The sequence below is a fragment of the Grampus griseus genome (assembly GCF_964374135.1).
Source record: "Grampus griseus genome assembly, chromosome: 2".
NCBI classification, from domain to species: domain Eukaryota; kingdom Metazoa; phylum Chordata; class Mammalia; order Artiodactyla; family Delphinidae; genus Grampus; species Grampus griseus.
In genome coordinates, this window is record NC_139018.1 from 29,834,730 (window position 1) to 29,847,263 (window position 12,534).

Here is a 12,534-nt window from a genome sequence, read left to right on the forward strand (position 1 = left end):
GAGTAGCTTCAAAGACAGCTTTGCATATTTCCTTTCACCTACCCGAATACCATGGGTATTAACTTAGACAAATGTTTCCTTCTCCTCTTCAAGGTCATGGGGCTTGGTGCAAGAAATCTCTGCTCTGAAGCATCAACAAAGAAAGTTTGGAATTTAGTTCTCTGATGCCTTCTCTTCAAGAGCTACTCGTCTGTGTGGTAACAAACAGAAACCGCTCACAAACAACTGATTTGTTCTTTTCAAAATGCATCCCTCCCTCTGCCGTTCATTTCCCTAAAATAAAACCACCCACAGGATAAAATGAGTAATTCCTGGAGTAAGCAGTGCCACGGCATTTTTTATTACGATATGTCTGGCATGGGAAGCCTACTAGGAAATGCCTCCAAATGAGGATTAATATCAGGAAACTTGGTGTAGTCTTGTGATACTGGCCCACAACGCCACCACCTCCACCACTGGGGCAAAGATTAACAGCCTTCACCAAGCTAGGAAGACATCTGCTTCTGAGTAATCTGGGGCAAATGTAAACGTGGGCTCCACTGGACTCTGGCTTTTGAACAAAGCAAATGTTAGAGGCCTTGCATTCCTTAATCAAGTTGCTTTTAAACATCTAAGTTTAGGTAAGAATAGAGACTGTTGACTAGAGGCTTCTTGTCTGCTCACTGTGGGTGTAACTCGATGGTGTATTTCTCAGCTCTTGTATCACCCTGACCTCATTTTGACCTCGAGGTTGCTCTTTGATCACTCCATGCATAGATGATGGCCAAGCGGAGGTTTGGTAACTTAGATTGGGGTCTGCTTAAGAGGATAGCTTATGTATCTGTATATTCCCAGAGCCTAGAACATCTGGCCCTTAGTGGATATTCCAAGTTTTGCTGAATTGGCATGTTATAGAAATTGGATTTAACCAGTATTTATTGAGCACCTACTATATGTGCTCCTCAAGGTTGTGTGGCAAGATTTTTCAAAGTGGAAAACCAAGGGACAAATGGCCTTTTATTTATTTATTTTAAATGACAGGTACAGCTGAGAGTATTATCATTCTGGACTGAGTTGTCAAGGAAATTTTTTTATTTAAAACAAAACTCTGTGCAGAGCATTATTTTAATATTGTAGGGATTTACAGAAGGTAAGGAAGGCCAGATGTCTGCTCCCAGCAAAGAACTTAAAATCCAGAGGCACTGGAGGCCAGACACTGCAGGTACAGGTCTGGATGGGGCATCTCAGCAGCTACTGCAGGTCAGGAAAGCAGGGTGGCTTGGACATGTAGGAAACCTACATGGGAACCTGCAGGGACCAAAGTCAACAGGCTGGATTGGTCCATCAGATTCAACTGTCAATCCCTTTGATGGACAGATTTCCAATCCAGTCCAATCTCAGTGAAGCGGTTTCTTAGGTCTGTTTTGTTTTATGTGTAAAGAATGATGTGCTCGGGCTTCCCTGGTGGCACAGTGGTTGAGAGTCCGCCTGCCGATGCAGGGCACTCGGGTTCGTGCCCCGGTCTGGGAAGATCCCACATGCCGTGGAGCAGCTGGGCCCGTGAGCCATGGCTGCTGAGCCTGCGCGTCCGGAGTCTGCTCCGCAACAGGAGAGGCCACAACAGTGAGAGGCCTGTGTACCACAAAAAAAAAAAAAAAGAATGATGTGCTCTTGGATAAGCTGTGCCCAATGGCAAAAAGCCATCTGGGTCCCTAATATCCTTTGCAATTTCCCTCAGTGTAGAACTTCACAGCCCACAGGTCAAGGTCTCCCAACTCGAATGGGAGAATGAATGTTCATGAAATGGATGGATGGGGAGATGGACGAATGACTGAATGGATCCAGTGACACAGTCCTCGGAACATCCTAGGATACTCTGAGACTTTAAAAATTGAAGCCAGGCAGCCACTGCACCAGCCTGCTGACTCCAGTCTCCCTCCTGCAGCCTGTGGAGGCTCTGGAAAGAGATGAACGCCCTGAGAGGAGGTCTTAGGCTCGCGATACTTCCTGTGGTTTCATTCTCTCCTCCAAAACCCACCGGCAGAGCTTCGGACTCCATGCCCCGAGATTCAGATCTCCCTCAGCTTCAGCTTGCTCTGCTCATCACCATTTCACTCCTCTTTCAGCTCTAAGCCTTCAATGTTTTCCTACTGTCTTCAGACTGAGAAAGTTCAAATTCCTTAGGAAGACACTCAAGGCCCCCCAGATTTGGCTCCTACATACCTTTTATTTTTGAATTTCCACCCCCCCCAAGAACCCCTTCTAAGAGCAGACCCTTCTTGGGAGAACTCGTTTTAGATCTAGCTTGGAATTTTGAGATCTCAGGGAATACTAAAGCCATTAATTTTTGTGAGTTCACACATATAAGTATATAGCACTTTACTTATTCAAAGAATTTTCAGTGCTATTAGCTCATCTGATTTCTAAAAAACCCTTAGACGACTGTAGAGAAGACATCATCCCCATTTTACAGAGGAGAAAACTAGGGCACAAAAGGTCAAGGTCCTTGCCTAAGACCACATAGCAAGTAGGTGGCAATGCAGCTCCTGCAGATGCCCCAAGATGGAGAACAGAGAATTCAGTCTCTAGCATAAAGAACTGAGTCCTTAAAAAAAAAAATCATGCCTCATTTTTCTTTTTTTTCCTCCCCTCACGAGGCTAAATCTGTGAAACTGGAACAACACAGCAAACAGCTGAGGGCTATGGTCACAGCCCACAGATCTTTATGGAAGATTTGGTCTTGGCCCAAATTTTCAAAAAAGCCAAATGGATCGGCAAAACACAAGTGCAAATGCTGGGCCCATGCTGACGGGGCATCTTGTGAGACATTTCCACAGGAAGCAAACACAGGCAATTAACTTTGCTGTAACAATGCATGTGGTCAGATAAAAGACAAAACCGTCAGAGGGAGCCTGCACCCCACCCCCAGGCCCCATTTCAAATGAATGCATAAAGCTGGCTGAGCCTTCACTCCGGCTACTGACCCCTAATAGCAGGACATATACTCAACATGTCTATTGGCATTTTGACCACTGTTGGTTGGCTTCTGAGAACCATGTGACCAGCTGAGGAAGCCACCCCAGAGCTCCTGATCCCAATAGGGGGATGGAGGAGGGCATTCCAAAGGGCTTGGGTGTTACCATTCCCACTTCTCAGATGGGCAGACTGAGGAGAGCAAGCTTAAAGGACTTACAATCTTACAATCCTAGACAAAGCATATGGCTGAAACAGGATCAGAGCCTGCTCCCCAGCTTGGGGACCTTCTCTAGGGACCTGGAGTTTCTCCAGGTCTCTGCATGACAACCAAGCCCTCAGCTCTAATAACCTAGGGGCAGTGTGATCTGAGCTGCAGACTTGACCAGCAAGTTGGGAGATCGGAGAGCAAGTCCTGGCTGGGTCTTAGCCTCCTCTCCTTACCTGGAAACTTCTAAGTCACACCCGTGCAGCGGGTGCAGGCAGCAGTGCTGGCCAGGAAGAGTAAGGCAGTGTGAAGATCATGGTACTGGCTGACTTCCCCTTGGTCGGTTGGCTCCGTAACACTCAACCTTGATGCAGAAACATTCGTGGAGGTTGGTGGGCTGCTGTTACTGCACCAACATGGTCTACTCTAACCTACTCTCCCATATAAATGAAAGATTAACCACTCCCAAGTCTCTCTATCTTCTATCTTTCTGATTTGTTGAAGTGTTTCAATGATTTTCATGATATATTGTTCAGCACAGTGGTCTCAAACTCTATTTCTTTGTTATGTGAACTAAGAATGGTTTTTCTATTTTTAAGTGGCTGAAAAAAAATCAAAAGAAGAATAATATTTCATGAACAATGATAAGAAATTGAGCTTTCAGGGTCCATAAATAAAGTTTTCAACACAACCATGCCCACTTATTTATGTATTTTACATTGTTACACTGTTACGGTGTAGCTGTTTTTTTTTTTTTTTGCGGTACGCGGGCCTCTCACTGTTGCGGCCTCTCCCGTCGCGGAGCACAGGCTCCGGACGCGCAGGCTCAGCGGCCACGGCTCACGGGCCCAGCCGCCTCACGGCATGTGGGATCTTCCCGGACCGGGGCACGAACCTGTGTCCCCTGCATCGGCAGGCGGACTCTCAACCACTGCGCCACCAGGGAAGCCCGGTGTAGCTGTTTTTATATGGCAGAATTGAGTAGTAGTGACGTAGAGCACATGACCCACAAACGTCAAAATTTAAACTATCTGGCCCTTTACAGAAGAAATTTAGCCTTTTAAATTAACTCTTAGTTTAGGGTAAAAGGCAGGCTACAGAATCACCCTATTTGCATAAACACTCTTTACACATAAGTTGAGAGAAACAAAACACTAGAATAGGCGTTATCTCTGGGTACTAAGGTTATATGCAATTATTTGAATTCTTTCACCAAACTTCCTAAACATAAAAGTATAAGAAAAGAGTATTGATGACATTAAGGAAATAATATCATAAATATCTTATCTTACTGTGAGCCAGACACTGTTAGTTGTTGACATGCTTCATTTCACTTAATTCCCTTTCTACAGTATAGGTACCATTGTATCTGTGTTCTACAGATGAGGAAAAGAAGACTCAGGGAGTTGAAGTAACTTGCCCAAGGTCAGAGGGCTAGTGAGAAGCACTCTGTATATTTATGATGAAAACACACTTAAGAAACAAAAGGGGACAAGCTGAAAAGAAATTGGTTTAGGAAGAGTACTTTATTAGAATTCAGAGAATCCCAGTCCTAACAGACACTGAGGAGGTTAGAGATGCTTTGGGTATCCTCAGTAAGGTGATACAATATATTTGGAAGTATGTACCTGAAAAATGGCAGAGAACTGTGCTAATGAAGGCTGTGTATCCAGAAACATGTCACGGCACAATGTGCTGACTTCCCAAGTTTTCCCATCAAATATTCCTTGACTTAGTAATAACATAAATGTCAGGAAGAGAGGACTGGTTGACTAAACCATAGTACTTCCACACAATGGAGTACTATGCAGCTATTAAAGAACCAGGCAATAACCACATCACTGCTGTTAGGTGGCACTGCGATTTTGAGACTGCTCTGTGGTGATGCAGGATAAAGCAAATAACGTGAAGTACTAATGCTATCATCTACGGCGTCCTTGAGAACCAGGATTCTCAGCATAGAGAAAGGTGACACAGACATAAGAAAGAAGTTAAATAGAATCCCCTGTAGTTTTGAGTTTGAATGGAAAGTATCAGTATGTACTCGTGATGTATTTTTATCAGAAATAACAACTACCTATTTCCTAGCTCTGGCCACTGGAAAGGCCTAAAAATGACGACCAACCCAGGAACAATGAGTGCCTCTAAGTGCCCAAATTATGGTCTCTAAAAACCATTTCCCCCTAAGAGGAACCAGCGATTCTTAGAGAACTAGCTGATGCCAGGTCTGGGGACTGGCCTGGATCATCTTAGTTTCCTTGGTGTGTGAATGACATAAAAGACTAGTAGGGTCATGTCAGAAGGAGCCAACAGGGCAGAGATGGCACGATCCAAACACTGATAAAAATAATAAACAAAATGGATAAAACACATCAAATATGTTTAAACCCACAGGTTTACAAGGATACTAAAAGACAGACACACAAAAAACCCCTCATTGGTCACCACTGGATGATGACAGTAAACCATTCATTATTTTTTAAATTGGCAAATAAAGGGACTGCATCCAACACATATTCCATCTTTCCTATGTGAACTGTATGACTAGATAATCAAATGGTAGATGCATTTGATTATTTGTATTTCAGTTAATAAATGAAGAAAGAATGATAGAATTAGAACAGCATTTTGTAACCCCTAATTAACTAATGGATTTAAGCAATAAGCATCAATAGCTGCTAAAACCACAAAGAGAGACAATTAGACATCATGTGCCTTCTGACAAGACAGCACAGCACAGTCTAGGAAGTAATTTTGCCCACAAAAATCAAACTTAAATCTGATTAAACACCTAAGTCAAATGACCAGTTTATAGGAAATGCAGATGGTAGAAGGACACGTTAAATAGTACCACAGCGTTGCAGTCAGAAAAATCCAGACAATGGAATCTCTCCAGCACAAAGGATCCAATTTCTTCATTAAGTAAATGGCAAGGGGTTGGGGTGGGTGGGTGGGGAGGATGTAAAAGGAACCCGTAGATTACGAGGCGCTTAAAAGACAAGGTGATCTACTGTGATGTGTGGGCCCTGTTTGGATTCTGATTTTGAATAACGATTTTAAAAAGGCATTTATGGAACTACCATAAATTTGAACACTTGCACGACATTTGATGATATTAAGAGATAACTGCTAATTTGTTAAGGCATTGTGGTAATGTTAAGACCAAAGGGTCAGTTTCTCTTAGAGAGATACACACCTAACTATTTACAGTGAAATGATACAGTCTTGGATTTGCTTTAAAACAAACGGTGAAAAAATAGGTGGGGACACAGATAAAAATGAGATCAGTCTTGTATAGACGATTGCTGAGTCTGGATGAGGGTCCACAAAGGTTTGTTGTTCCATTCCTTCTACTTTTCCACATGTTTACAAGTTTCCATAATAAAACATGAAAATAAATCCTTCCTGATATCATGATCAGAGCAATAATACTGGGCGGGGAGCATCATGGTTCTGACCAGTCTCCCTTTTCTCATGTTTCATGAATAATGGAGAGTTGAGCTTTGTGCTTCAGATTGATCATCTGGGGAGCTTCTCCATCACCCATGGGGGTTCTCCATCACCCATGGAGCTTCTCCATCATCCATGGAGCTTCTCTATCACCCATGGAGCTTCTCCACTACCCATGGAGCTTCTCCATCACCCATGGGGGTTCTCCATCACCCATGGAGCTTCTCTGTCACCCATGGAGCTTCTCCATCACCCATGGAGCTTCTCCACTACCCATGGAGCTTCTCCATCACCCATGGAGGTTATCTACTACCCATGGAGCTTCTCCATCACCCATGGAGGTTCTCCACTACCCATGGAGCTTCTCTATCACCCATGGAGATTATCTACGACCCATGGAGCTTCTCCATCATCCATGGAGCTTCTCTATCACCCATGGAGATTATCTACGACCCATGGAGCTTCTCCATCACCCATGGAGATTATCTACGACCCATGGAGCTTCTCCATCACCCATGGAGCTTCTCCACTACCCATGGAGCTTCTCTACACCCATGGGGATTCTCCATCACCCATGGAGCTTCTCTATCACCCATGGAGATCTCTCCACCACCCACTGAGATTCTCTATCACCTGTGGAGATTCTCTACTACCCATGGAGCCTCTCCATTACCCACGGAGTTTTGCCATCACTCTCCTCACCACGATATGTCGCTATGTGCTTGGGACACATACACACACGTACAAAAATCTATTGGGAAAAAAAAAAAGATTTCTCATGACTTAAATATTTTGCTTTGAAGGTGCAAAGGGTGCGAGGGACCTCATAAAGCAAAGTCACTGAACTCTACAGAACCAAATCTACCTGGCACAGGTGTTCAGTGGAGCTCATGACCAGGGGGAGAGAAATGATAGTCGTGGTATTGAGGTTGGTAGGTATTTCCATTCTGAAGTTCTGAGCAAATCTGGATGATGAGACACTGGCTGTGTTCTCATGCCATTACCTGCATCGGTGACTGTTTCCTAAATTAGGTAATGTCCGTGGGAGGGCAATCTCGCTAAATTCTCACCTGGGGACCTTACAAGTGAGAGAAATGAAGAGGGTCGAGGGGACAAGAGCAAAACCTTAAGCCCTGTCATGGAGTGTAGGATGGCGGAAGGAAATAAACGTTAGGACCCAGGAAGTGAGAAATGGGTCTGATGCTCATCTCTAGAAATGGCCCCTCCCAGCCCTCAAGTTAAGCTTGCTGCTTAGGAGGCTTCTGGTTCTTCCGTCAGCCTCACCAGCAGCTGTGTGGTAACGGTGCTTAGCAGGGGTGTGAGTTTCCCTCCCCCAACCACCAACCATGGGTCCCTTAAACCCTAGAGCTCATCCTGTTGAAGCACTTCATTTACTGGTGACACTGCCCATTTCCTTGTCTGTCTCTCCCACTAGGCTTTAACTCCCTTGAGGGCAGGGGCTTTGGCCCCTGGTATCTGGTATCTCATCACATGGCACAAAGCTCCCCAGTCACCACAGGGTTGGGAGTCACTGTGGAAGCAGGGCAGGGTGGTAGTTATGAGAGTGGGCTTGACCCCCGGCCCCGCCAGCTACTGTTCCCAGTTTGCCAACGTTGTGCTATGGTGTCCAGATTCTACTATGACTTATTACAGGACTTCAGGTTTTGTAAAACACTCTGAGGTTTTCCTGGAAAAGATACCACGTGTAATGGTAAATTTCTATTTCTATTGAACAACGTAACTCATCTAGGAAAACAATCCTCCTGGAATTTTTTTGTGCACCTACCTGGAATGGTCTCCACTGATGGCCTTATAAATAACAAAACCTGAAATTGTGGCTACATACAACGCCTTGGATGTGTGTTAAAGGGTGGGGTGGTGGAGTGGAAAAGTGAACATCTTGGGACAGAACTATTCGACTAGATAAGCAAACCTGGGCATCTTCGAATGTGTATCTCCCTCCATCTTTGACGTTTTGACTGGTTATCTCGTAGCTGTGAGAATCCAGATTGATTGCACTTGGGGCTCCGGGGGCCAGAAACTCTTGCCAGATTTCTTCCACCCTCTTGGCCACATCTTGTAGGGGTTGTTTCTTGAGATCTTGGACAGCCAACCAGAACCTGAAATGGAAGCACAAAGACAGTCTGTTCCATGGGCTTAGTCAATAGCTGCTCTGCTGGACATGGTCCCAGAACTGACCTCCCATGGCATTCACTCTGCTGCATCCCCAAGCCTTCCCAGTGGCCACTTCACACATCACGAAGGCCGCAGGGCCTGCTGAGAATACAAAGGCGTTCCATTATTGCACTAAATGCATGTTAGAAAGGTCACTGTGCTCTTGATTACCAAAAAGAGATTTCTCTCCCTCTACATCAAGGTTTCTCAGCCTCGGCACTATTGCCATTTCGGGCTGGATAATTCTTTGTTGTGAGCGTTGCCTTGTTCATTGAAAGAGATTTAGCAGCAATCTTGGCTTCGACCCATAAGATGCCAGTGGCATCCCCTCCCCAGTTGTGACAACCAGAAAATTTCTGGACATTACCAAATGTCTTCTGGGAGATAAAATCACCCCGGCTGAGAACTACCGCTTGACATAGATGCCACGCCACAGACAATGTGAGTCCCTTTGCCATATCTGGTTGGGATGTGGCGGCATCCAAATGAAGGAGAGGTCAAAGAAGCAGATAGAATCTGGGCGTCATTAAGAATATTCGAGCTGGAAGGACCCAGTCATTCATATTATAGATGGAGAAACCGAGCCTGTTTGCAACACCAGTATCAGGCATGGTGCTTGGCATATAGTAGGTGCTCAATAAATGTCTGTTGGAATGCAGATGGGCTCATCTGGAACAAAGCTGAAGGGACATACGTGGGGAACCTCTCTACTAAAAGAGTCTCCAGGGATCACTGGAGAGAAAAACCTCGTGCTCACATCCATATTTGCCTCCCACAAATCCCTCAGCAGCAGCATGGTGTTAGAGAGGTGGGCGCGAGCTGTGAGCTCTTTTCTGCTGAGAGCAACAGTAGCCAGGGCCAAAGCTTGGACAACAGCTCCCTAGGTCATGAGGATGGTTCCCGAGGCATCCCTGGAGAGGGCTTTCAGCAGGACTCAGGTCTGGGTGGCACATTTCATGCCCTGTGAACAACAGAGTCCAGTTTCCCCATCAATGAGACATGAGGACAGGCTCCTGGCTATGTGGTTCCCACAGCCACGGGTATCACACCTACTCAAGCCAACAAAAGGGCAGGGACAAGAGAAGCTGAACCACGACATGGAAGAAGGTGCATTCAATCTGTCATCGAATTTCACCCACAGTAAGATGTACTCTGTTTTTTAAAGGGTAAGCATATTTTTCTGTTGCTCTTCAGAGAAACGTCTGTGTAGTCAACTGCATGGCCTAAAGGTGCCACCCAGTGGCCAACTCAGGTAATGCAGCTCCATTTACACAAGGACAGAAGACTGGAGAGAGTGTGTGTGTATCCGTGTGTGACACAAGCTCTGTGAGCTCCAACTCTCCCCCTGATTTGCCATTAGTGATTCTAACGATCTCCCTGAAGAAAACCCTCATGGTTCCCTCGCTGGTCCTGAAGAGCGAGAGGCGGGGAAGGAGACAATCACTTCACTCGACCAGAAGATAAGGAAGTTCTCATCCGCGCTGTGCTGCTGTCTCGGAACTGCTGTATGTTTCTGGGCATCTCTCTCCTCATGGCACAGTGGGTACAAAGCAGGTGGAGGGGTACGTGAGACAGCTCTGGTCTGAGCACTTCCTATCTGGTGTAACTCTGAAATGCTTTCAGGCCCGGTGGGTGGGAGCCGTGGAGGGAACTGCAGGGCGGCCACAGGCTCAATCCTGGGCCACTCTGATCCCTCAGAGCTCACCTCTTCCTCGGGTGGCCTGGGTGGAAGGTGCCTGGGGTTCCTGCCACTGCCATCTGCCATCACCTGCCCTTCAACACCAGCCCTCTGTCTTTCTGCCCCAGGTCTTTGGTGCTCACGTCCTCTGGCTATGCAGGGAGAGGGAAACTAGTGGCTCTTTAACCGGAGTCTGGTGGGCAGGGGGTAGAGTTTGAAGGGGGCTGTTAACTGTCCAATTGTTCAGATGGGTCTTTGAAACTCAGCTGGGAGTGGGTCTCCTCCATCCCCCTGGACGTTCCCTAGGCTCCTCGGGTCTCTCTGTCCCCCCACTAGGTCTGCCATGAAATGAAGGAGGTGGCCAAGTATTTAAAGGTGAAAATGGTCATCTGGCGATGACAGTACCTGTAAGGTTTTCTTCTCCTGGAGGACCGTGTTTGATGGGCAGGTGAAATTTAGGAAACCAGTCCTAAAGAAAGGAGCTGGCGTTGGTTTTTCAGAGGACTGGAAGGAGGGCTAACGGCAGCTCGCTGAGTCCTCTGCAGCCCCAGGGAGCCACCTCGGGCTGAGGGTCAGGCTGGGAGCAACTTCTCCGGGCCAGTGTCCTTCCCAAGACCACCAGACCCGGCAATTTCTCACACAGATGACACCTGGGCGATTTCCTGCCCCCCTCGGTCACTGTCATGTGGGCGTCCCCTTCTGTCCCCTTCTGTCCCTTGTTCCAGTCTGCTCTGAGGAGCAGCTCTGGGGAGGCCCTGAGGCCCCGGCAGCTTCTGAGTGCTGCAGGCTCCCCGTGGCCCCTGAGGCCTCAGCGTCCCTTTGGCAGAATGACTTGGGAGCCACATTAATGCACATCGCTCAGCTGGGTATACAGAAGGTCTGGAAATTTCGGAATCAAATTTAATAAACTTTTACATAAAAAATTAAAAGGTTCCCTTTACCAGATAAAACCAAGAATAAAAAAAGCATAAAAAGAAACAACAGGCATGCTGGAGGACAGGAAAGAACAGGAAGGGGAGGGGCGGGGATGACATTCCCCAGACAGCAGCTTCCTCTCCCTGCGCGCACGGGGACCCGCTCAGCCCTCTGTCTGCCTTGGAGATGACCTGTCTCATCCCTCTCAGGCGACAGCAAAAATGCTATCACAGGGGCTTCCCTGGTGGCGCAGTGGTTGGGAGTCCGCCTGCCGATGCAGGGGACACGGGTTCGTGCCCCGGTCCGGGAGGATCCCACGTGCTGCGGAGCGGCTGGGCCCGTGAGCCATGGCTGCTGAGCCTGCGCGTCCGGAGCCTGTGCTCCGCAACGGGAGAGGCCACGACAGTGAGAGGCCCGCATACCGCAAAAAAAAAAAAAAAAAAAAAAAAAAAAAAATGCTATCACAACAGCATCCTGACATCCCATATGTGTTTACCATCACTGGCTTCAAGGAACCTTTGTGTCAATTAGAAATTCAGAACAGGCTTGCTTTGTATTTGTCATCTCTGAGCCCACGGGCCTGAGCTGGGGGCTCTGATCCCCGGATGCCCGGTCCCCCACCCCTTGAAAGAGGCCCTGAAGCTCCCCTCCCCCATCTACTGAGGATGGGAGGCCCACCGAGGCCTGCGCAGCTTCTGCTCTTATCAAAAGCCTGCAGGTACCGCTGCTCCTCCAGGACACCAGCAGGGAGGAGGGTGCCAGTGGCGGCGGATTAGTGCCCACCCTGCACTAAGCCTCCGTGGCTTCTTGCGGCAGAAGGGCTGTCATGACTGGTAGGCCACGAGGACACGTGGGTATCAGGGAGACCACCTGTCCTGCTTTGCGGGAGTCGGCAAGGTGGGGAAGCCAGCCCTATGCCAGCATGTGATCCGTGTCATTGGCTTAGGAATGCAGGTGGCAACTGGCCTTCGCGGGGAGGCAGCCTGGGCTCAGACACCCCCGGCGCCAAGCAGCAGGGGATGGGACTTGAGGGCGGTCAGGGGCTGCCTCAGGGGGCCTCCTATCTCCTGCAGGGCTGGGGTGCTGACAGGGAATGGGGTTTCCTCGCCAAGGCTGGCTGCAACAAGGGGAACCACGCAGCAGCTGGACACTCTCC

At 47.6% G+C, this 12,534-nt stretch overlaps 1 protein-coding gene across 1 annotated transcript in view; it reads right to left on the reverse strand.

Moving 5' to 3' along the window:
- Positions 1 to 12,534, reverse strand: part of RGS6 (regulator of G protein signaling 6) — a 574,818-nt gene that overhangs the window by 37,617 nt on the left and 524,667 nt on the right. The window contains exon 15 of the mRNA XM_082648649.1: positions 8,544 to 8,730. Within this exon, the coding sequence (XP_082504775.1) occupies positions 8,544 to 8,730 (187 nt within the window). The remainder of the gene's footprint in view (positions 1 to 8,543; positions 8,731 to 12,534) is intronic.